Source organism: Parasteatoda tepidariorum, chromosome 2 (genome assembly GCF_982258835.1).
Source record: "Parasteatoda tepidariorum strain Cologne lab strain chromosome 2, Ptep-v5.0, whole genome shotgun sequence".
Lineage (NCBI taxonomy): Eukaryota > Metazoa > Arthropoda > Arachnida > Araneae > Theridiidae > Parasteatoda > Parasteatoda tepidariorum.
Genome location: NC_141756.1, coordinates 26,499,281 through 26,522,846, shown reverse-complemented (window position 1 = coordinate 26,522,846; position 23,566 = coordinate 26,499,281). Strand labels below are relative to the sequence as shown.

The 23,566-nt window shown below is 29.1% G+C and overlaps 2 protein-coding genes across 7 annotated transcripts in view; one reads left to right on the top strand and one right to left on the bottom strand.

The window, feature by feature from the left end:
* The window catches only part of LOC107445053 (uncharacterized), an 88,988-nt gene that overhangs the window by 19,095 nt on the left and 46,327 nt on the right, over positions 1 to 23,566 (top strand). For all 3 annotated transcript variants that reach the window (XM_087157056.1, XM_043048738.3, XM_071177301.2), the window contains exon 2: positions 6,481 to 6,531. In XM_087157056.1, coding sequence (XP_087013182.1) covers positions 6,481 to 6,531 — 51 coding nt within the window. The remainder of the gene's footprint in view (positions 1 to 6,480; positions 6,532 to 23,566) is intronic.
* The window catches only part of LOC107442351 (protein Obscurin), a 281,510-nt gene that overhangs the window by 245,919 nt on the left and 12,025 nt on the right, over positions 1 to 23,566 (bottom strand). For 3 of the 4 annotated variants that reach the window (XM_087157049.1, XM_087157051.1, XM_087157052.1), the window contains exons 1-5: positions 18,695 to 18,789; positions 17,342 to 17,570; positions 11,542 to 11,589; positions 2,963 to 3,031; positions 2,796 to 2,839 (exon numbers count right to left, since the gene is read on the bottom strand). In XM_087157049.1, the coding sequence (XP_087013175.1) occupies positions 2,796 to 2,839; positions 2,963 to 3,031; positions 11,542 to 11,589; positions 17,342 to 17,570; positions 18,695 to 18,772 (468 nt within the window). In that variant the 5' untranslated portion in view covers positions 18,773 to 18,789. Of the gene's footprint in view, positions 1 to 2,795; positions 2,840 to 2,962; positions 3,032 to 11,541; positions 11,590 to 17,341; positions 17,571 to 18,694; positions 18,790 to 23,566 lie in introns of those variants that run through there. The other variant, XM_087157050.1, reaches the window with a different exon arrangement.

Below are 23,566 nucleotides of genomic sequence, written 5' to 3'. Positions count from 1 at the left end.
ATCAATTTTAACACATATAAGCTTACGTTATAACTCTCGAGCATAATTTATTAATATAGCATATATTCGATGCTATTCTTGAAGCATCGTTTTCATTATGAGTGCTTATCATAATGCTTTTCATTTGCCATGTTTTAGTGTGCTATTTTAATAGTATTAGACTATTCGTGCATTTTAACGTTGGTTTTTAGGGCCGTAGTGAATGCTAGCTTTTTTTTGGGGGGGGGGGGCGAAACTACTCGACTCAAATCTCAATTTCATTTTTAGCACAACTAATGGCTAATTCAAAAAACATCTGAGATTTTTCATATTTTATTTTTAATTAGTATTTTTGCTAATTTATTTCAAACATTACTATTGATAATAAAAATTAAAAAAAAATATCTGGTTTGAAACTCTTGAGTTTTCTCCTTGTAATTACTTAACTTCAGCGTAACTTTAACTTTTTATAAATTAAAAGTAAACAATGTAAAAAAAAGGTATTTTTTTGATTAAAAAATATAACTTTGTATTCTTAATAAATCAAAAATCAATGTGATTTGAAGAATTAAAGATAAATGGGGGCAGGAGAAAAAAAAATGCTGATTTTAGTTGAACAGCACACCCTATCAACGCTATCTACTGTACTACCAATGTTCAACTCCGCAGTCTTGTAATTTTGAACCAAATCCATAGGACAAATGAACTCCGGGAGAAATTTTGCGATCGTAGAAGGCCTTTTTGGTAGAACTAACCCTCATTTCCGTTACATGGATAGGAAACCCACGAAAACCTCCCACGATTAGCCTGGTGGCAAAGGGACTCTAACTCATGATCTATCCACCACTGAGGATATTTTACGTCCGTGCTGTGGCCGGTGCGAGCCGTGTGCGGAATTCGTATCGATCAGCCACTGCTCGGATTCGAACCCAGTTGACCTCTTTGGGGTAGGAGCGAGCACTCTATCTCCTGAGCTACCACGGTTCATAAAAATCAATCGGAAAAAAACACAAAATTAAATGTATCCAGGAGTTCTGCTTACGCCCATCAATCCAATCAAATGCGGAAGCAAAAAAAAAAACTTATGTCGCATTACCATTCATAGTAAAAAAAATAAAAAAAATTGTTATCATAGGCCTAGCAGCAAACAAATAATTAAGGTAAAATATTTTTTTAATTTATTTATTATTTTTTTTTTCTAGACGGCCAGTTAGCTATTTGAAGAAAAGAAAAAAATGATTAAGAATAAGTTCGTTCCAAAAAATAAAATAAATATCGATTTACCTATTAATAGGACGACTTAGTTTTTTAATGCAGCTTTGGCAGAAAATTGCGAAAATAAAGTCGTCCGTTGGCACAATATTTTTTCAGTCGGCCTCATATAACTTTGGGGGGGGGGGACTACCCCCTCTGTCCCCCACTCGCTATTCCCCTGATGATATTTGTCTTTCACTATTTTTTGCTCTTCGTACAAAATTACTTCGTATATTATCACAAAGTTTATTGTTCGTAATTCATCAACTGTTACACTGTGATACACCGTATAATTGTGTAGCACAGTGGTTACTAACTGGTGACCCGCGGGCCGCATCTGGCCCGCGAACTAAAATATATTAGTTGACATTTTTTTGCGGAATATTTTTGTAAAAATTCAATATGGGTTTAAAATACTTTTCTTTCGTTAAAAAAAAAAAAATTCTTCGTTTCTGTGAAATTTAAAATACCAATGATTCAAAAAAAAAAAATTATTTCTCAGGTTTTGTATCCAAGAAAATATTTATTATTATTTGTAATTCAATACTTCTGTTTTGAACAACTTGATAAAAACCTGACAGTAATATTTAATGTTCCTTAAAACATAAAACAGTCCTATATAAAATTTTGACTAAGTTGCGGCCCGCCATTTGACTGGTGTTTTTAATTGTGGCCCCGGCCTCTCATGTAAGTTGGAAACCCCCTGGTGTAGCATGTTGTTGTTTTCAAAACAGAAAGAAAAAATCACATCAGGATAGTGTTCTTAACCATTTCTTTGTGGGAACTATTTCGTTTCAAAAATGTTTTACGCAACCCAGCATAAAGGTATTATACATAAAGCATGGGTTGGAAAAACGGACTTCACAAAACTATTATTCGCTAAAAGACACTTCATAAAGTAATTTATTGCAAAAGCAGGCCCTTCATAAAATTTAAAAAAAACGATCAACGGTGACAATTACGTAAATTAAAACTCCCAGAGATGTGGAAAAATTATGAGTTGATAATTATCAAAATACTTAATAAATAAATGAAAAAAATTAACCCCCATTAAAATTAAAATTAAATTATAAATTGATTTTTCTCAAAACTCACCTTTCCCTAAAAGTATTGTATATGCAACTGGTTCTTGCGATTTTTGTTTTTTTTTGTTTTTGTTTTTTTGACAAAAGCCGATTTATATTTTAACAAATACAAAAAATTATAAATAAACTTATCACACATTCACAAAATCAAACCTTTTACAAAAAGTCTAAAATAACAATTGTTTATGATTTTTCATAAAATCAGGACGCTAAGTTTCAAAAATTTTCCACGAGTAGAATTTTCACTTTTTCGCAAAATCGGACTTATAAAAAGTCTGAAATGAATTGAAATCTTGGATACGTGCTCATCTATCTTAAAATGACTAACCCTTTTTTTCTCATGACCCCCCCCCCCTAAAAAGAAAAGAAAAAAGCTCTTTTATCTGGGATTTTATCCCAGATTTCAATTAGTTTAGCCCTGAGAAGTTCCCTTAAAACAAAATAGTAAAACTATTATTTAAATCGTTTTATACTGACCTGCATCTGTTCGGATACCGTCATTGATTTACGATTAGTATGTTCTGAAAAGGAAGAAAACGGAATTAAAATAGTTTTCCTTCTATCTAACTACTTTTTTTTATCTTTCTATCTATTTTCTATTTTTTTTATTTTACGAAGGAGTATGAATAAAATTAATTTCTTACCTGAACCACTCTCCTCTGTTTGTGAGCCGTCGTCAATTAATATCAGTAAACCAGACTGTCTACCATCTCCTGCAAAAGAAGGAAGGAAAAAAATCGATGCCGTATTATAACACTTATAATATAGGGAGGGACACAATCCAATTGTTATTACTTTCTCCACCCCAAAAATATTGTTTATTTACTCAATCTAGGTTGAAAGTTGGAAAAATCTTTTAACTTTTTAAAGATATTTCATTTTTTGCCAATTTCAATTTCTAATTCGTGTGATGCACTGCAACATACACATAAAATAACAAATTAATAAAAAATTATTCCAACTTTCTAATTTAAGTAATTTAAGGTAACATATACATCAAAGAATAAATTAATAGAAAATCATTCTTTCCTGATTACATTATATCTAATAAGAAATAATGAAAAGGCATCGAATCTTCCGTCATTTATTAGCTGAAATAAAAGCAATTTAAAATCGAAAAAAAAATGTTTCTTAATTAATAGTATCATTACGAATTTTGAAAATAGATATAAGTGATTATTTTATTAGATTAGATGAGAATTGGGTACTTGCACTTTAAAAAGAAGATCTCTGATACCCACACATGTGACCTATAGCGTCAGCTAATAGTTATAGGCAAAATGGCGTGGTAAAGTTGAGTTAAGTTTCACCACATAACTTAGAATGTTAATTAACGTGAAATTAATTAAATACAGCTCCGTATTGCACCTCGCATTTGTTGAAATATAATTATTTATTGTCTATGTCTATTACTTAGCTTGGATTTATTATTTGTTTTTATATTTTATTATAACCGTGATATATTTTTGTTTTGTGTACCTGGCAACTTCGATGCATAATTAGTTTGTTTATGTTTCGCGTGGCTTCCTGCCTGTCTTTGTGATAAATAAGAAATATATGGTGAAAGAACTGATATCATTGTGAAAGAATACAGATTATGTCACTTAAGAAAATTATACATGGTGTGGTTGGCTTACTCGAAATAGAATGGAAAGAACAGTTTCTAACGTAAACAAATGCCATGTTTCAACAACCAATCAGGATCGCGATATCCACATTACGTCACTTGCAAGTATCCCATTCTAATTAATTAGATGAATTGTTTTAATAAACCATTTAATAAAAAGTGAAATTTCCCTTGAATTGCAACATTCTTTTACTTAGAACAAAACTCATTTTTATGTTTTATTTACCAGGCATTGCATTGAACAAAAGTTATATATTTTGTGTACGTTCTGTTAGTTCTTCGTACTTTTAACTGCGTCCTGGTGATCGCCAAAAAAATTTCTCTATTTTAAGTAACATTTTAGTTCGGAATTTCGTAAAGAACAAGCTCCTGTTGCATTTAAACAGCAGAATCGCGAATAGGAATCTCAAACGATTTTTCTTCCGATGACATAATGGTGGAAAGGTTGAAGGAAGAAAAAAAAGAAGTTTCTCTTCCGCACTCACGTGGTATTTATTTCTGGATAGTGTGAGTGGTTTACTTTTAAGAGCAGGAGACCATTTAGTATTTTCGATCAGCTGAAGTGACGTTCTCGTTCTGCCACGCGAGGAAGTCTCATTTTATTTACTTCTCTATGGCACTATCTTTCGTCGCATAGTACAGAAAAAGCAATAAGAATTTAACATTAGATAAACATTTGTGCTTGGTTAATTCAAATATATTATTTCAATAAACTGCGGAAAAAAATATTTTTCTAGTCTTTATATACAATGATAAACAGTGTGTTTCATTTCATATTATTATTCATCACTATGACATATAATTATTTATTATTCAACATTATGATTGGCGAGGTACCGCACGCAATTAATTGATCATTTATTTTAAAATGTACAACATAGGTAAAGCTTACAAAATGATAATCCGAAGAGAAACAATAATTATTATACACATGAAATTGTATACTAATTGCAATCAATGCGTATTAAACATTACAAGGCGTTTTGTGGGATAATAAATCTGCCTTGCTCACCCTTTGTCGCAGACGAGACGCCGATGTCCCATTTATATTCTTTTCTGATTCCCTAATTACAGTTAAAAATATATTTTTTAATTATAAAAAATAGTCTAATAGTTGCTAAAAAATCTTTTAGATTACCGGAGTTATATTTGTACTAAAATATAAAATCCCCCCACGAAAAAACGAAAGAAGTTTTTAAAAAAAATTTTTTTTCATTCATATTTAAAAATTTATTAATAATTGATTTTGCTAATTAAAACAAATTTCAATGATGTACAACTGTTCCTCTTAGATTTGAAAAAATTTAAATTTGAAAAACTTGCAGTTATTTGCAATGCTAATTTGAAAAATTATTTTTTGAAAGTGGGACGTGTCTGGAAGATTTTACCTTAATCTCAGAAATGGACACCTATGTCTTATGCTGTATTTCATAATCGTAAAATGTTCAATATAATATTTTTCACTTATTTTGATCTAAATTAATACAGAATAATGAACAAAAATATGAAAAATACGTTTGAAAAAAATTCTGCGCAAAGGGGTTAAAACAGTTCTTAGCCGTTAGGTGCATTTCTGTGGGTTTCAGAGCAGCCCACATGGTATTTTGTCCCATCCCTGAACTTAATAATAAAATAGTAAACATTTTTATTCCATTGTACCACATATTTAATGTTTCTAAGTCTTAAAGTTTTTGCGCAACAAAACAAAATTTAACGTAAAGTTGAGTAACATAAATTTTACTGTTGAGAGGCACATTTTAAAAAATGAGTCTATGCTCACTTAAAAAATGAGTCTATGCTTGGGTCATTTCCCGATTTCGAGTTTTTGCAGCTTGCTTCACTTCATCTTCCTGAAGTTCAATCAGTTTTACTCTTAAAATAAGTGTCGATATGTTCGATCCTTCTCTTTTTGTCATTAACAAACGATTTTATGTTGAATTAAAATGCTTTGAAAACATTTTGAAATAAAACAATTTAGAATGCTGCACCGAGAGTTTTTTTTTTATTATAACTTTTTCATCAAAATAAAAATATATAATTATATGAAATATACATTTAGAAATTGAGAATATGATTGGTGCATTTTAAACAGAACGATCAAACCAGATTCAGTAAGAATATTCCCTAAGTTTCTAAAAAATTTATTATTCTTTAAGATTTTAACTTTTTTAATCGTAGGCTGTATTTTTAATAGAATTATTTACAATATTATTAATAGAGTTATTAATAAATAAAAAATAATGACGTCACGCTACAACTATGAACTGGCTCGTCCGAAAAGTCGACTTGTTTGCTTTTCAAAGGTTGAAAGAATTCAGAGTAAGCTCCAAAAGTTTCGTGTCGTGTACCAGACTCATTGTCTAATTTTTAGTAAGATTAAAACCAAATTATTTTAACCACAAATTACTAGTAGCAATTTTAATAAACCATTATTTGTTTAGATGTAAAACCGGAATCTTTCAAGCATTACATATTTTACTTTATTTTTGATGTCAAGACTTTCGAAAATTACATATCTTTTTATTTTATTCCTAGACTAATAAATCAAGAAAAAGAAGTAATAAAAGCTTCACGTACGGGTTAAGCGTAAGTATTTATTTATTTTTGTTAAATACCTTATATAGTGAATTAAATACATATTTATATTAACATACATTTGATTAAAGTTGTTAAAGGTCTAGAGAAATAATAATCAAGATTGATCTCTTAATTAGAGATGTAAGGGGTCCTGAAATTTTGCAAGGGCCAGGTGCCCGGTAACCGGGGAAAATTGAATTTTTTTATGCAGCTGGTTCCGATTATCCGATCGGGTATTTTATTTTTATTTTATAACCCAGGGCTAAAGAGAATAGAAGGGCTGGTTCACTCCTTTGAAGAAACTCTCGCCGCGCCAATCCTCCGATTATCTCTAGTGACGTCACTTTGGCACAAAGCTCGCACTTTTACTTCAAGAACAGAGCGTTCGGCCTTACTAGCTCTAACTAATATTGGAGCATTTCTTTTTGTGACATATTCTAAGACATTTGTTATTTTCTATAATGACTTTCTTCAGTTTTTGCCGTGAATTTACAAAATTTTAAAACTATTAACGAAATGCCAGTTTGAGCGATTGCAACTTGCAAAAATTCTGATAGAAAAACAAAAGGAAAAAATATAATTTTCCGCGTGTTCCCTAAAGTAAATGAACAACTGTGTAAAGAATGGATTCCGAAATGACACAGTTAATATAAAACAGCAATACGTTTTTTCTATCGTTAATAACTTTTATAAAAATTCGTTATCTAAATTGAAACCGCCTCGTTACTTCAAAAAGAAAGGCACGTGAAAAAAATTAAAAAATGGATAAAGTCAAAGAAAATTAAAACGTAAGTAAAAAGTATAAATAAAATATATAGTGTACAGTTGAAATTCTCCTAATTTCATAACTTATTTTTTTAATGTAGTTATTCTAAATATTTATGTTTCTTTTAAAAATTATATTCTCTTGAATTTCAATATCTATAAATTATATCATTTTAAATTTAAATATCTATAAACAATTGTAAAATTTCTAATGTCATTATGAACCTAAATTATTATTTTGTTTCAGTAATTAGCGTTTAAGGTTGATGTTTCCTAATGATTAAGTATGAACATATTGCTATTAACGGCATATTTTAAAATCGGGGATTCAAAATTTAACTCAACTTATTGTTATAAAAGAATATGTAGATAAAAAAGTGTCGATATATGCTTTCATTTTTCTTAATAATTAAAGTTAAAACTGAACTTTTTAAAATAAAGTATTTATATTGTCATTTTCGCCAACTAGTAAAATATTTTTATAAGTTTAAAATGGTCTTTTTTTAATATAATGGCCAATAAAGTTTTTTTAAACTATGTTTATGAATGGAAATAATGTGTTAATTCCGTAAAGTTTGAAAACTAATAACTAGAAAAAGTCCAACTTATTTTTACAAAGAGAAAGATGCAAAGTTATCATAATATCTTTGCGTGCGATCTTCCGAGATCTGTGGACACAGTGACGTCATGAGGAGGGAAATCGTAGCTTCAGCTCTAAGAGCGGAGTGAACTAGCCCTTCTATTCTCTTTAGCCCTGTTTATAACCGGCGTTAAACAGAAGACTCAATTCTGAGGTTACAGCTATCAATGTTTAACTTCTTGTAATTTTGAACCCAATCCTGAAGACAAGAGAACTCCTAGATCAGTGTTTCTTAAACTTTTTGATATAATGGACCCCTTTTAAAATTTTTTAAGAAGTCACGGACCACCCCCTGTGAAAAAAAATAATTGCAAAAAACATCAATTATTAGAAAACATTTAATTTTATTATTTTAATCGTGTACAAAATTTTTAAAATTAAAAACGTGTATATCATGTTCAACATTCAATCGATTTCGATGTTATATTTTTATTGTCACAAGTGTGGAAAATTCCGCTTCGCAAAGATACACTGTAGCAAACGGAATTATAGCTGCCATAGTTCGATTTACAAGCAATGGGTAGGCTTCCAAACGTTTTAAAAATTAGGAGTAGTCAGCGGACCCCCAAACTATAACTCATGGACCCCTTTAGGGGTAGAGTAGATTTCGTATCAACCAGCTACCGCTGTGTTCCGAACCTGAGGCACCTCATTGAGAAGTGAACGTTCTATCTCTTAAGCCATTGCGCCTTCGAAAATCTTCCATGGTTATCCCGACTGTAAGAGTATTTTTACCAGAGTAGTTGGAAATTGAATTTATTGAGCTATAACGAATAAGAAACACGCCTTCTTGTAAAAATTCAGTTTAAAGTTGTTGATGATATAAAAAATATAGTAAAAATATAATAAATTTTCGTTTTGTATTTAAAACGAAAACTACCTTCAAAAATTTCTTTATCAATTTTTGCTGAAACAATTGTCTCGGTTTTAACATGTTTTTATTTACCAGGAAATTAAACTTTAATGGTGTTTAAATTAGTAGTTAATGTGTCATTCGTTAGAGAATAAATTCATATTCTGTTTGCAACTGTTATCTGAGCCTACAAAAATAAACCAAAACAATGAAAACTTATTATTTTATTTACTCATTTTCTGAACCAAACATTGAACCTATCATGTTTTGTGTACCAAACATTTGTATCCAATAGAAAAATTTTGCATTTAAGGGCCGCGTTCAAATAACCATCTAAAAATTTTTAAATAAATCTTATATTTTTATAAAGTTTATTCTCTAGACATGATAATACTATTGCCTTCTTTCTCATTTCATCGTTATGATAAAATAAGAAGATTTTTGAACTATCAATATTTCGCAATTTTAAAAAATATTGACATTTTTTAATTATTAAAAAAATATTTTTGAATATCACTAGTTTTTCCTATAGCCCTGGGCTGCTGATGCCCCTTTCCCCATTCTTGATGGTCCTGCATACTAAAAGTTAAAATATCTAATACCAGAGTATATTTTAAATAGAAAAGAAATCCATTCTATTTATTTCTCCTTCAGTAAGTCTTTTAAGTCCTTCAGGAGTAAGTCCTTCAAGAGACACTAAGATGTCTGTATAACTGATGTTAAATAATTTCAAATACTAACTCTTTTTGCTTTAGCCGATTATCCGTTTAATAAAGATGTGAGAGCTGTCTGATCAACTTTTTCCATTGTGATTTTTACTTATTATATGAATTTATTAAATCGAAACACGAGAAGACAATCAAGGAAAAGTAAAAGAATAACATTGCGAGCTTCTTTTCGAAGCTCTGTCGCCAAGGCACACATTTATGATGATTTTATACTATACGATGATTTTATACTATATATTTAATCTTGCCGCGAAGAATTATCTGGGCTTTTGAACAAACAAATAGCTTAAATATTTTAAAAGTTAATGTATTTTTTTGAAAATTGCCTATTTTTGGCAATATTTTTCCACTTAGATGAAACTTATTAAAATCACTGCCTTATTCTCAGCTTTTGTAAATTTTTATGAGCACAGTTAATGCAGCATTGGAGTAAGTTTTAGAACATAAACGCTTTTCATTTTCATAAAACTGTTGCATTTCTCCATATTGACGTTTTGTGCCATTTTCAAAATAAGCATAGACAGCGCTGGCTTTAGATAGACTAAACTTGATCAAACAGTCCAGTTGCAAACTCATATCAGTTATAAAAATACCATATTATTTACAAAAAAGTGTCATTTCATATTACAACGGAGATTTTCGAAAAACAGCCTTAGTTCTCAAATTGGATTGCTGTTAAAAGCACAAAATGATGTCTGATTTAGAAAGATGCTACCCGCACTGGATACCCAGTAAAATTGGTACTAAGTATCCGGTACTGGGCTTTGAGAGTAAAACTGGGTACCCGATACCTAAAATAATTCGGATAATAACCGGGTAATGGAAATTTGAGAGGGTGCAGGATAAATGTTTCAAGTTAACAAAAATGAGAAATACGTCGCTCTTCGCCAGAACAACACTCTCAAATCATTAAAAAAAAAGTCTCTACTGTCAATAAAAAAAATAAAAAAAATTAACGAGAAACATTAATGCAATGAAACCTCCTGAAAAGATCACCTCTATATAGCGAGAGCTCTTTTTGACGATACAACGATGTTGCAATTAGAGTGCACTAAAGACTCTGCTATCAATGATTTACTTTTAGAGTTGAAAGTTAAATAAGAAAAAAAAAGTTATTTTTAGAAAGAAAAAAAAACAAACCTCTTCTCATTTTTTAAAGCTAACTAATTTTTATGATATAAAATTGAATGCAAACTTAAACAATAAAACATAATTGTTTATTATTTAAAATAGCTTTATCATTCATAATTGGTAAATTTGTTTTTATACGTAATTTTATCAATTAGGATAATTTTTATCGATGCAAAATTTAATTCATCGATCTGACTTTTATGATGCTAACAGAAGTGGCATTTCCGCACCAAGAAAATAACATTGACTAAAATTAAAATCGTTTGCGAAAAATCATGTACCTTCCATAACAATTTTGAAGTCAATGAAGCAGGGCTCGAAAAAACTCAGAAATTTTACCCATCCCCGAGAACGGCTTGTCCAACAATGTACCCCTCCTCCTTTGAAGCTAACCCGTAGCTTCTAAATAAATAAAACTATAATTTTCTCTTATTTATTACAAACATTTATATAAATTGCACAATGAATTAGTAGTTATTAGGATTACAAATACTAGGATTACATTATACAGTAATAAAAGAAATACTAGGCTACCTAGTATGTATTTCTTTTATGAAATAATTTAAGTGAAAAAGGTCAAGTTATCTGGAATGTCAATTTATTCGAGGTTTCATTGTAGGGGGGAGGGTATAAACCGCAGTAATCAAAATGAGGCAGAAGGCAGGAAAAACCTATTTTTCCATTTCTAATATCAAGCAAAAGTAATTTATTTTTAGGTAATTTCTTACTTTTGTCGTTTCATTATGGCATCGTGTTCAATTTTTTTATTTATTTTTTAAATTGCGAGATTTTCGATTGAAATTTTGAATTTAAGGTACATTTTATTGAAGAAATCATCTAAGCGTTTCAGTCAGCAATTTGTTTTCTTCATTTAATCGTGATGGATGGAATTTAATTCTTACCTTCTGTTGTTACTCCTTCCATGGTAACATCTGTTATCGTTGCACCACCTGCGTTTCAAATAGAGTAAAATTTGTTACTTATCAAAATAATACTTATAATACAATCGCATGGAAAATCATGGAACAATAAGTAAGAAATAAGAAATTAAACTATTTTTATCAATCACCACTGGCCTCTACAATCTGTGTTTTTAATCCATTTTCTTGCTCTACTTTTTTATAAAATTATTAATTTTAATAAATACAGTTTTATACAAAGTTCATACAGGTTTTTATAAATTCGGAGATTGATTAATGGTAGGGCATTGGGAACACCTGTCCAAGCTTTCAACCTTTAATAGGCCTTCTAACAATAGTAAACTACAGTCAAACCCCGCTATAGTGAATCTTCAAGGGACAGAAATTTCGGTTCACTATAACCGAGACTTCACTATATCTGTTACGCAAACAATTTTAACTAATGGTTCCAACCCCTTCCCCTCCTTTTAGTACACATTATTTAAATAAATGGCAAATAAAATGAAATACAGAAATTACTGAAACAAAGACGCAATAACAAAAAATAGTGCGTGGAGTCCCTCCTCGCGGAAGAAGTTAAACTTCGCAACTTGCGATGTTAATTGTAGAAGAATCAGCAGTCGTAGAAGGATCACTAGTTCTATTCAACGGCTCTTTTTCCTGCTCCGCTCGCTTCCGTGCTCTGTAATCACGGTAATATTGTGCATTTTTCCCTCGTGGACCTCTTGAACCAGTGGAAGTGCTTGTGGTTGCCTCATCGTCTCGCCCTGGAAAACGTATTTGTATTAATAATGTATGTGAATGCGTCATAGAAAAGAGAAAACCTAACAATCAATTGATATTCACAAGAGACATACCTTGACATAACCTTAAATCTGTCGCATTGACCGTAGGATTGTTCTCACTCATATTTTACAATTGTTATCCACTAAATTTGAAAATAAAAAATACTACCCTATTAAATTATATGTGTATCAAAACAAACTAAAAAAATATTTATTGAAAAGCAAAATTTTTATTATTTTTATGCTAGTGAGAACCGAAACAATATGGAAATGAATGAGGGAAAACTGGATCCTACCACGTGATTTCCCGGCCAATAAAAATGTAGCGTTAAACGTTTAACGCAGCCTTGTTGGAAGTCGCATAAGAAGTATAACTTCAAAAATATTGATAGAAAAACAATTCGCGATCGCAACGCTCGAGTACGCCGTCTAGCGGGAGCCTGTAAATATCGGACATTAATTTATCACGTTTTCATTTAGTTCCATCAAAGTCATTGACTGAATCAGACGCCATTTTTTAGCAGCAAATAAGAAACAAAATTTCCCTAAGGAAAAGGCTGAAGAACTTGAAAAAAATCTCCAGAATATTAGTAAATCTTTCAGGAACAGAACACGCCAAACATTTGAAGAAAAATTCCTCAATAATTTTTTATTTCTATTATCAACAAACTTGCAACTGATGACTTCCGATTTCGGATACTGTTACAGATGTGTGTATTAAGGTAAAATGCATTTCTTCTGTCTTCAATTCATTACGAATTAAAGTGAAGTCAACATTGCTTTCGTCATTCCAGTGAATAAATATGAATTCAGAACATACAGAATTGTAATAGTTATAGCATATTCTTCTTCGTTATAGAATAGTATATATTTCTGTATCCATATAATTCGGAAAACAACAATAAAAAATTATCCAAGTTCCTTGAAATAGTGCCATTTGTGCTGATTCTTAATTAATTTAAATCGTTTTCTTGGTAAGTTTTTTTTAATTTTGAAAGAATATGTTCAACTAGAATTCAGCTATTCTGTTTTTAGCTACATATTCAAATTCATATCAATTATAAAATTTTGCTGTGTAGTATGTTATCTAAAAGTAATGAAGGTATAAACTATGTATCTATTAGTTGAGAATAAAGTTTTCAAACAAGGAACTTATCATTTTGGAATTCTCCGGGAATCATAAATCAGGTAAGTGCAATGATTTTTACAATAAAAAATTTGCTTGTAAATATTTTTTTTTCATTTGATGATGGTTCTCTACAGAATGGTTTTTTACGTCTGATTAAGAACTATAAGAATAATAAAAAAAGAAACAATATGAAAGTTTTTATTTCAATGTTAATAATTCTTAAAATCGTTTTTTTTATCCTAAGAATTCTTTATTTTCCGTTTTTTAGTTTATAATTTTTTGATAAAAATTGTTCTCAAAATACTTTTGAAAAATTAAATGGTATAACATTATGTGTTTATGTATACTTCTTGTATATTCCAATGTTTGAAATAATATGATTCAGAAAAGTATGGAATAAAAATTCGGTACTTACAACGTATTAACGCCACCGCCGCTACAGATTTGGCGGTTTTTAAGTGCCGCCAATCTACACTTAAAATTTTTGCGACAGTTCATAAAATAAAACACTTTATTTAAAATCAAAATAGTTAATTGGATTTCGGTGGAAAATGAGCCGATATAGAGTTTAGCATAGATTCAAAACAATCATATCGCCATATGAACTCTGATGAATAAGATTCCAAATGAAATAGCATTTCCAAAACGTACGTTTGCCAAGATAAAGTTTTATGTTGTGGGAATTGGTAAATTTTCGTTTTTTCGGTAAAATATTTCCCGCCTGAAAAAATAAAATTGCATCTTGTTTTGTTTTTGGCAAATCCCAAAGACGAATATTCGTAGCACTAAAAATGGCGACAAAAAAGAATTGTTTTTTTTTTTTTTTTTTTTTTTTTTTTTTTGTTTCGTCAGCATTCTTTATTTTACGTTTCTTAGTTTCTAAATAATGATTTTTATTGAAACTTGAAATTTTTTGATAAAAATTGTTGTCAAAAAACGTTGTTTACAAAATTAAATTTCATAAAATTATGAGGCTTATGTATACTTTTTGTTCATTTTAATTTTTGAAGTAATATGATTCTTAAAACTATAGAATGTAAAGTTTAAATGGGCCTTTCATGTTATATCATTAAATTTAGTAATACTATTTCTCGGGCATTAGGTTTTAACTCTTATAAGAATATACATATTTTTTTCTGTTAATGTACAAATATTTTTCCGATGTGTTTTGGATATTCCTTCTCTAATAAAAAGAGATACCATTTTGTTTTCGGTTGTACAAGAAAGAAGATCAAGCATTTTTCTTTTTTAAATTTAATAAGCCACATTAAAGAAGGAACGTTGCAATGCTACACGCTACATTAACGACGTCTCCAGAGTAACTGAATGACGGTTCATATGGAAATCGCAGGTAAGCGTCTCATACAACAACGCCCCCTATAGTTCGTTGCGATCGCGAATTCTTTTATGACTTTTATTATTTTTATGCTAGTGAGAACCAAAACAATATGGAAATGAATGAGGGGAAACTGGATCCTACCACGTGACGTAACATTATACGTGTGTAGCAAGGCAAGGGAGCGAATATTTCGTTCATTATATCCGGGAGTTCACTATAAAGCATGTTCACTATAGCGGGATTTAACTGTATTTATTTTCAAATATTTATTACATTTTTTGGAGAGAAAAAATTGTTTTTGCAAAATGCATATTCCAATACGTCTGTAAATAAGATGAGAAATGAGAGTTTCTTAATAAATTTTTGTTTTTAACTTTGGAGAAAAGAAAAGCTAATGTCTCTTTTTTACATAGAATTTTATGCCCAAACATTAAAATCACTCAGCATTTTCTTAAAATTAAAAGATAAAAAATTCATTATATGCCTTGTAAGTATTTGTCATCCAAGGTGTATTCCTTGAGGATTCAAACATTAAAGTTCAATTGAAGATTATAACCTCAAAAATGTTAAATTTAAATAAAATGCTTTAATATTATTTTATTGAGTCCTACTTGATTTCCACGACTTCTGTTGTTAAAACGACGCCTAAAATAATGTCGAGCTAGAATTGTTTGCATTTAGTTTGTGGCCTCCATATCTCCTTAATTGCTTTCAATATTAAATCAAATGACTTGTCTTTCCCACATAAATTTTGAAGATTTTCGCCACATGAATTCCACAAAATAAGACTTGAAGATGACTAGACATGTCTCTTTGCCTTATGTTCTTAACTTAAAAAAGGCTTTTTCTTTATTGATCACTTTTCACGTTGCATCTCCACCAACTTTCCTTAACGTAGAGTTTTATTTCGTGTCCATTTACGCATAATCGATAGCAAAGTAGTACTTCTATTTCCTGGAGAAATGAAACGGCATCTTCCTCACTCCTCAATAAATTAAAAATCGGCATTTTTTTTTTTTTTTTTTTTTGAATGTTTAATTGGAACAAAATAAATTACTATAACTCGCGGTTGAAATGCAAAACCTAAATGGAACCGAAAGTGTGTAGGGTTACTTTTAGTTTGGCTACTTTTGGCTGATTGTTTTACATGACTTGGCGGTTTATAGCGGTAGTCGATGAATCAAGTAGGTACCCTGGTACCCATCAATCAAATGAGACGACTATTTATTTGAAGATCAAGATTAGCTGATCTTTCAACTGGTTTTTCGTTACAAGATTATTGAAACCCAGAGCTCTAGCGGTTCCAAATTTTTTAGGCCATGGAACCTTAAATGATCATGCTCCTTTAAGCAGATCACGGCGTAACAGAAAAAAGAAAGAGTTCATTAACAGCTGTGAATATGATACGGATTTCCACATACTTTTTAAAATCTCAATATTATTATCCTGTTTTTAAAATCCCGAAAAATGATTTAAATCAAATGAATCGATTTTTTTCTTAAAGAAAAGAGTCTCACAAAAAGTGGCTACCAATTTTTATGTCGCCAGAGCGGCTGCTATTCGTTATTGCTAGTCTAAAATTCTATTTAAACCCAACTTTAGAATTATTTAATAAACTCGAAACTCGGCCAATTTAACTCGATTACTAGTTTTAATTGAATATTGGCATGTGGGAATATTAACTGTTACTAGTTACTTTTTTTAAGTTTTACGAAACATATTTTTCAGACTTTTTTTTACATTATTTTGTACTAATTTAGGCCAAAATAAGTGGAAAATATTATGTTAAGAATTTTTATAATTTATGGTTTGAAACACCGGCGTTTTTTTCTACATTGTTGGTAAAATCTTTCAAACAATAATTTTTTTTAAATTTACACTTATTTGCAGTTATTTAGATCTAAAAGAAACAGTTATTCAGCAATTTAATTTCATTAGCAGCTCAATTCAAAATCAATTGTTGATAAATTTTTGAATATGAATTAAACAAAAAAATTTCAAACTACTCTTTTTGTGTTTTATATTTTAGTACAAGCGTAATTCCAATAATCTAACAGATTTGTTTTAGTATCTAGTTTTTTTTTAAAATAAAAAGTACCAAAATATATTTTTTGCTTGATATTTAAGTAATTTTTTTGCGTCAAAAAATGTATAAAAGGGATGCCTGGTATCTCATCTGTGTCAAATGGTTAATGAAACAGTTACTATTAATATTTTCTACACATTGATCTCAAACTATTATGAATTATGGTCATTGCTCCATTTATAAAATTTTTCAACTTTCTGCTCTAAACAAATTAATTCTGAAATTAAAAATAATATATTTTATTATTTTTAGCTCCAAAATTTGCCTTTACATTGCAAAACATTTCTTGGAATTTCTCTTTGGCCCATTACTTAGTCTGAAATTAGCACCTAATAGCTGTAGTTCGATTTTTTTTTAAAGCTTATTGTATTAGCTCAACACTTCTTACTACTAATGACTAATACTATAATTACTTCTTACTACAATTACTACTAATAATGTACCTTCATGATAGTAGAAGAGAGATCCGAAGCAGGAATTATGTCCTCTATCATTCTCTGCTCTACATTCATATTCTCCTTCATCTTCTTCAGAGATGTTACTGAGGATGAGTTCGTACCATCCATCTTCATGCTCTATCATCTCACGGTGGCTAGGAATGGGTCGCAGGGAGTCGCCGCTTCTCCACCAAGAAACGGTCGTCGGATCGGCTGGGTCATTGCTCACTTTTACCTTGTTGAAATTTAAAAAAACTTCAATGCACTTTTAAAAATTTGAAAGCGCTATTTATTCTTTTTCTATATATGATAAGGCTTACTAATACTCATATTAGGGATTAAAATATTATACATGGTATTCATAGTAGTTCTGTATTCATCGGTATTCATAGTAATTCTTATAACTGATTTCTTATCCCTTTGACGCAGAATTTGTATTAAGCCTGGTTTTCATACTTTTTTAATTATTTTGTATTAATTTAGGTGGGTCAAAATAGGTGATAAAAATGCACCATGGAACACCAATGTCTTTTTCTGCGTTGAAGATAAATATTTCAAACACGGCTCGCGTAGAAATAATAATTTTTCATATTTGCTGTTACTTAGCTTCTTAAATTTACAAAATCAATTATTGATAAATTTTTAAATATGAAGAAAACAAAGCACTTGAAACTATTTTTTGGGGGGGATTTTATATTTTAGAACAAATTTAATTCAGATAATCTAACAGATTTTTTTTAGTGACTATTAAATTATTTTTAATTATTAAAAAATACAAAAATATATTTTTGCTTGTAGTTAGAGCATCAGGAAAAAATATATAAAAGGGACACCAGTTCCCATTTACGTCAAAGAGTTATACACTCAATAATTCAGCGTTGAGCCATATTTTAGTATTTTATACCATATAATACAATCAACCTTAATATGATGATAAATTGAACCATATTTCCGTTCAAATTGAATTATGTTGTTAACAAGTTTAAGATATATGGTAATACCCATGTACTTAATGGTATTACCATATATCTTAACGATAATGGTTTAACGGTATGAGACAATTTTTTGCTTTATTTTCTTTTGATGGCTTATAAACACCGATAGTGGAAATTAAATAAATAGAAGTGAACTGCGGACAGGTTATTTCCATTCCACGATTATGCTTGCCCTGGAATAATCTGAATTTCAATTTCTAACTAGCGTTTCTTAACTTGAGAAAATTTGAAGTTTCTCTATTTAGTACTCTAAAGAACAAAATGAATGGCATTAATAAATGGCAACCTTAAGTGAAGTTAAAAATAAACTGGTTTTAGTAAACAGTAATTGTTGAAATTTAAATAAATTGATTGTTTTTAGTACCTGAAAAGTGACAATGTCGCCATCGGTTGCTTCTGTTTCGATTGGGAGGGATTGCAGAAAACTTGGTGGTGCGGCCATCGTTGCTAAGTTCTGAAAAAAAATTTCATATAAGATAGAATTTATTTATAGAATTTAATAAAACTGTTTTTAGCTAGTTTGTCCAGAGCTTCAATACTTTACTGTTTGCATAAAAAAACATATATTTTCTTTTCTTTCTTTCTTTTTTATTTATTTATTTTTATTATTAATTTTGAAATAATATGCGCTTCTCCTGGGAATTATTAAGAGCAATTTAGAATTTTTACGTACATTTTAATCGAGCTATATGGTTGGTCAAAATTCAACCTCATTTATATGATAAATAGATTGAAGAAAAAATGTTTTTTATTAAAAATAGAAGAAAAATTATAAAAATTATTATTTAGTTATTTGTTGCATAGACTAAAACAAATTGATTTTGTAATTCAGATAGTAACGATTCACTTTTCAACAATCTCGCGCTTAAATTTTGGTTTGGTTCACTCCAATAACACCGAATTTTTCTATTGAAATGCTGAAGAGTACCATTGTAACAGAAAAACAATGTAAAGTTCTGTTACACTGTAACAGATTCCACTGTAACAGGAAAAAGCAAGAATAAAAAAATAAAGTCATAAAAAAATAGAGTAATAAAAAAAGTCAGTAATTTCTGTTCCCATTGTATCTATAATAATTTTTTTCCTGTACGTTTTGTATTTGGTGTATCCTTAATTTTATAATATTAGACAAAAAAATATATAGCCACATGTTTTTTTCTCTCTCTCTTTTTTCAATCTGTTTAGAAATCAAAACTGTTTTAGTGAACTAGTTTAATTTCGCTAGACATTACTAAGAGATAATGGACGATTGTTTAATTGGCTTAGTTTACCTCTTTGTTTTACCCCTTTCTTGTGTTATTGTCGGAGCATCGCCAAAGTGGATATGGTGTAACACCCTCCAACCTTGAACGGTGACAAGAGGCTCAGTGTAAAGAGGGGGCCGCCATTCTTAGTTACCCGCTTGGCTATGTTCCCACCCGCGTGACTCAACATATCATCGAGGCCGACACCACCTGAGACGACAAGTTAAAATTCCATTGTAGTGAAATGCCAATGATCTGTAGCCAATAAACTAATACAGTTTAAAAAGTCAGGAATTTCCGGTTTGCTGTTTACGCTTTGTGAAAATCAAATAGGTTCGAAAAATTAATTTGTTTTAAATATTGATATTTTTATTACATTTTAAAGCCGTATATTTACTGTTGATGCAATTTTCTTTATGGGTAACGATAGCATTTAGTGTCGTGGCCAAAGACAATTGCATCAGTGGAAATTGCATCAGTGGAACCCGTGATTCTTGCAACCCACGCAATTATTTATTTATTTATTTATAATTTATTAATATTTATAATTTATTTATTTATTTATGATTTATTTATTTATTTATAATTTATTTATTTATTTATAATTTATTTATTTATAATTTATTTATTTATTTATTTATAATTTTAATGTATTTATTTTATTAGTTTATTTATTTCTTATTTTTTTTATGCTTAGCTAAATGTATTAAAAACCAAGGTTCTACAAAAATGTGAAATTTCTAGGAGCATAAGACTGATTATTGGAAGTAAGCATGTTTAAAAGGGAAAATAGTGAGTCAACTATTTGCTTTTGAGTAAAAATTTATTAAATAATTGAGCGTCAGCTAAGAATTTTTAGGAACCTGTCATTTGTAGCCCACACCTTGTAAAAATCATACAGTAATAGGCCCAGGAATCATTTCTGAGACCCTGTTTTGCGTTTATCGTTATGTTTTGGCGATTTTGAAAACTCGTCAATTTAAGCAGCTTTTAAAACATAATGAATTCTTCGCTGTGATGGAATATATGTATATATAGAGAGCAAAAAGTATTAAAATAAAATATTAAAAAAATAAAAAAAAATTTTGCGGATATAACCGTGTTAGTTCATGAAGTGATTATATCTTTTAATTATTTTGTTTTCCGGCTTTTTTATATATTTTATTTTTAAATTAAAAAAAAATTTAAAAATATTTTTAAGAATATTTTATTTTAATATTTTTTTTCTTCTTTTTCATTAATCTTTATTATTTTACAGGTTTTCTCTATATTTTTAACAAACTCACAAATAAAACTAATAAACCACAAGCCTAATTCACAAAAAATAAGAGCAAACATTTTTTTTTTTTTTTAAATTTTGAAGGGGCAAAATAAATTTCGTTTCCCTATACTTTTACAGCAGATAGGCGAATATTTCTATTTGAAATCACTGACCCTGGCTAACATGGAGCCTTTAAAAATAATAATAATAATAATTTTTTATTATAAAAAAAGCTATATTATAAAAAGCTTTTTTCAAGCTATATTATAATAATTTCCTTTTAACATAGTAAATACTTCAAGGAACAAAAATTTCAATATTAAAATAAAATGTGACTTTGAAGATTGTGTTTTAATTGTGTAGGATTTTTATTAACATCATGTGTTTTACAAAATTATCCATACTCAAAAACTTATTTTTATAGATGAACAAATATTTTTAGAAAAAACATTAAATTTATCTTCATTTGCTTTCTGAAATCAATAATAATAATAATTATGAAACTTATAAAATGTCAACTTATTGAAGCAATTATGACTTATTGAACTAAGTGCTGTGATTCATTACCTCACCCCACATGTAATTTTGTTAACTGAAATTTAATTGATACAGCTATTAACACAACGATACATTTTTAACTTGGAAAATCAATACAAATTTTAAACTATCTTATATTAAAATGCTTGTTGTGACAACTGTGTTTGTCACATTTACTGTCTTGAAGAGGAAAAAAAAATCATAATTTATTCAGTTCTTTTAAATAAATTTCATTCATCTGAAAAAATTTCTGTGTATTTTTAATTTTGTTTTCATGTTTCTTTAAATCAAAAGTACGATTGTTATTTTATTTTTGCTTTTTTATTCATCTTAGTTTCGTTTTAGTCAACTAAGTAAAAATAGATCACGTACTTGTGTCGGTCGGTAAATTCTAGCAAATCAAATTAGTTTATTTAAATTACCGGAGACTGTCGTATGCCTTGGATGCATGAATTAATTAATAAGAAATATTGCAAGAATAATATAAAAATAATTATGTTATTCTATCTCTTTTGTTTAAGCTTCTCTCCCTAGAGAAAATAATTTCCCGCGTAATTTTTTACATCACTCAATTCAATTGCGACTGTAGTAGCGGCCACTCCTCTTTGATAAAGATTACCTAATTTATTTACTCATTCACTTTACTTACTCAATTTGATAAACTAATTTATTATTTAATAATTTTTTTCTATCTTTACCATGCAAGATAAATTCTCCTACAATATATTTACAGAAATAAATTCAATTATGACGTAGGTTTTACACCGACAAGCAACGACATGTTTGTCACACTTGTAATAATAGAATTATCAATGTTTTTTTTTTTTTTTTTTTTTTTTTTTTTTTTTTTTTTTTTTTAAAAAGTTCATTTGATTTAAATGAATTGATTTTTTTTAATAATTTGATTTGTATCATGATTTAAATGTAAGTTATATCGAGCTGATTTAAGTTGTTCTTGATTACAAGTTTAATAGCTTCGTAAATAAAAATTTTGACGAAGATAAGGAAGGGGTAACATCACACTTAGGTTAAAATAAAAACATTTATAATCAACATATTAATTGTTTATATACTAGTGTTTTTCATATTTTTATCAAAATAAGCACATATTAAATCATTATTATTATGCTCAATTATTGCTAAGCTCACAAGAGCCATTAAAGAGTAAAAAAATTTTTTTAATTGAAATAGGATCTTGTGTATTTTGATTTTTATGTAATAAGGTGTGGCAAGTCAGGTATTGTCAAGTGTGACATTTTATTAGAAAACGGAGGAAGGAGTAATAAATATGGAAAAAGTGTGACATTGTAGGACAAAAGTAAGACATTTTGCTACAGCTTAGTGGCCAATTGTAGCATATTTACAAAACCCACTTTTTAAAACATGTGGTGACTTGTAAAAAAAATTTAACTCTTTAAACGATTAAAATAATTGTTGGTATGAATAACGTTAGGCATTTCTGTTAAAGCATTTCTTAAAATATGGAAAACATTACAAGTTATATATCCAAAATGAATAAAAAATTAGATATACAAGTGTGAAATAATGTCATTTTTAGAATATTATAAAAAATTCATTTTAATTCTATGCGATTCACTAATGTCGGTCTTTTATAGATCCACTTACACCACAAGACCATCAATCCGTTTCCGTGTAGTATTTCTATCACTCACTCATACGGATAAAGACGAGAATTGTATCCCAGTAACTTGTTTTTCCTTTGTCAGACTTAGTTTATAAAACCATTTAAGTACGTAATATTGTTTAAATTCGGCCCAATAAAGCCGATTCCGATTTTTGTTACATTCAATTCAATTTAACTCATGCGTATTATTCAATAATTACGTAATTCACATATTTTTATGTAAAGTACTAAAATTAATTTTGATTGTAAATTCAGTTGGGAAGTTTTGAAACTTAACTTAAAAAGCCTCATAGCGTGTTAAACTCATACTTTTTTACTATAAATGTTTAACAATCGCTGTTTTACTCTACATTTGAAAAATTTATTTTCATCCCCTCGATATGAAAACGATATCTCTGTTTGCGTCAGACGAAAAAGTGAAAAAATGAACCGAATTAAAAAAAATGCTTTAAGAACAACTTTTAATTTTTGTGTCAAACTAGATTCATCTAAGCATTTATCACTAAGTAATTGGGAACACCTGTCCAAGCTTTCAACCTTTAATAGGCC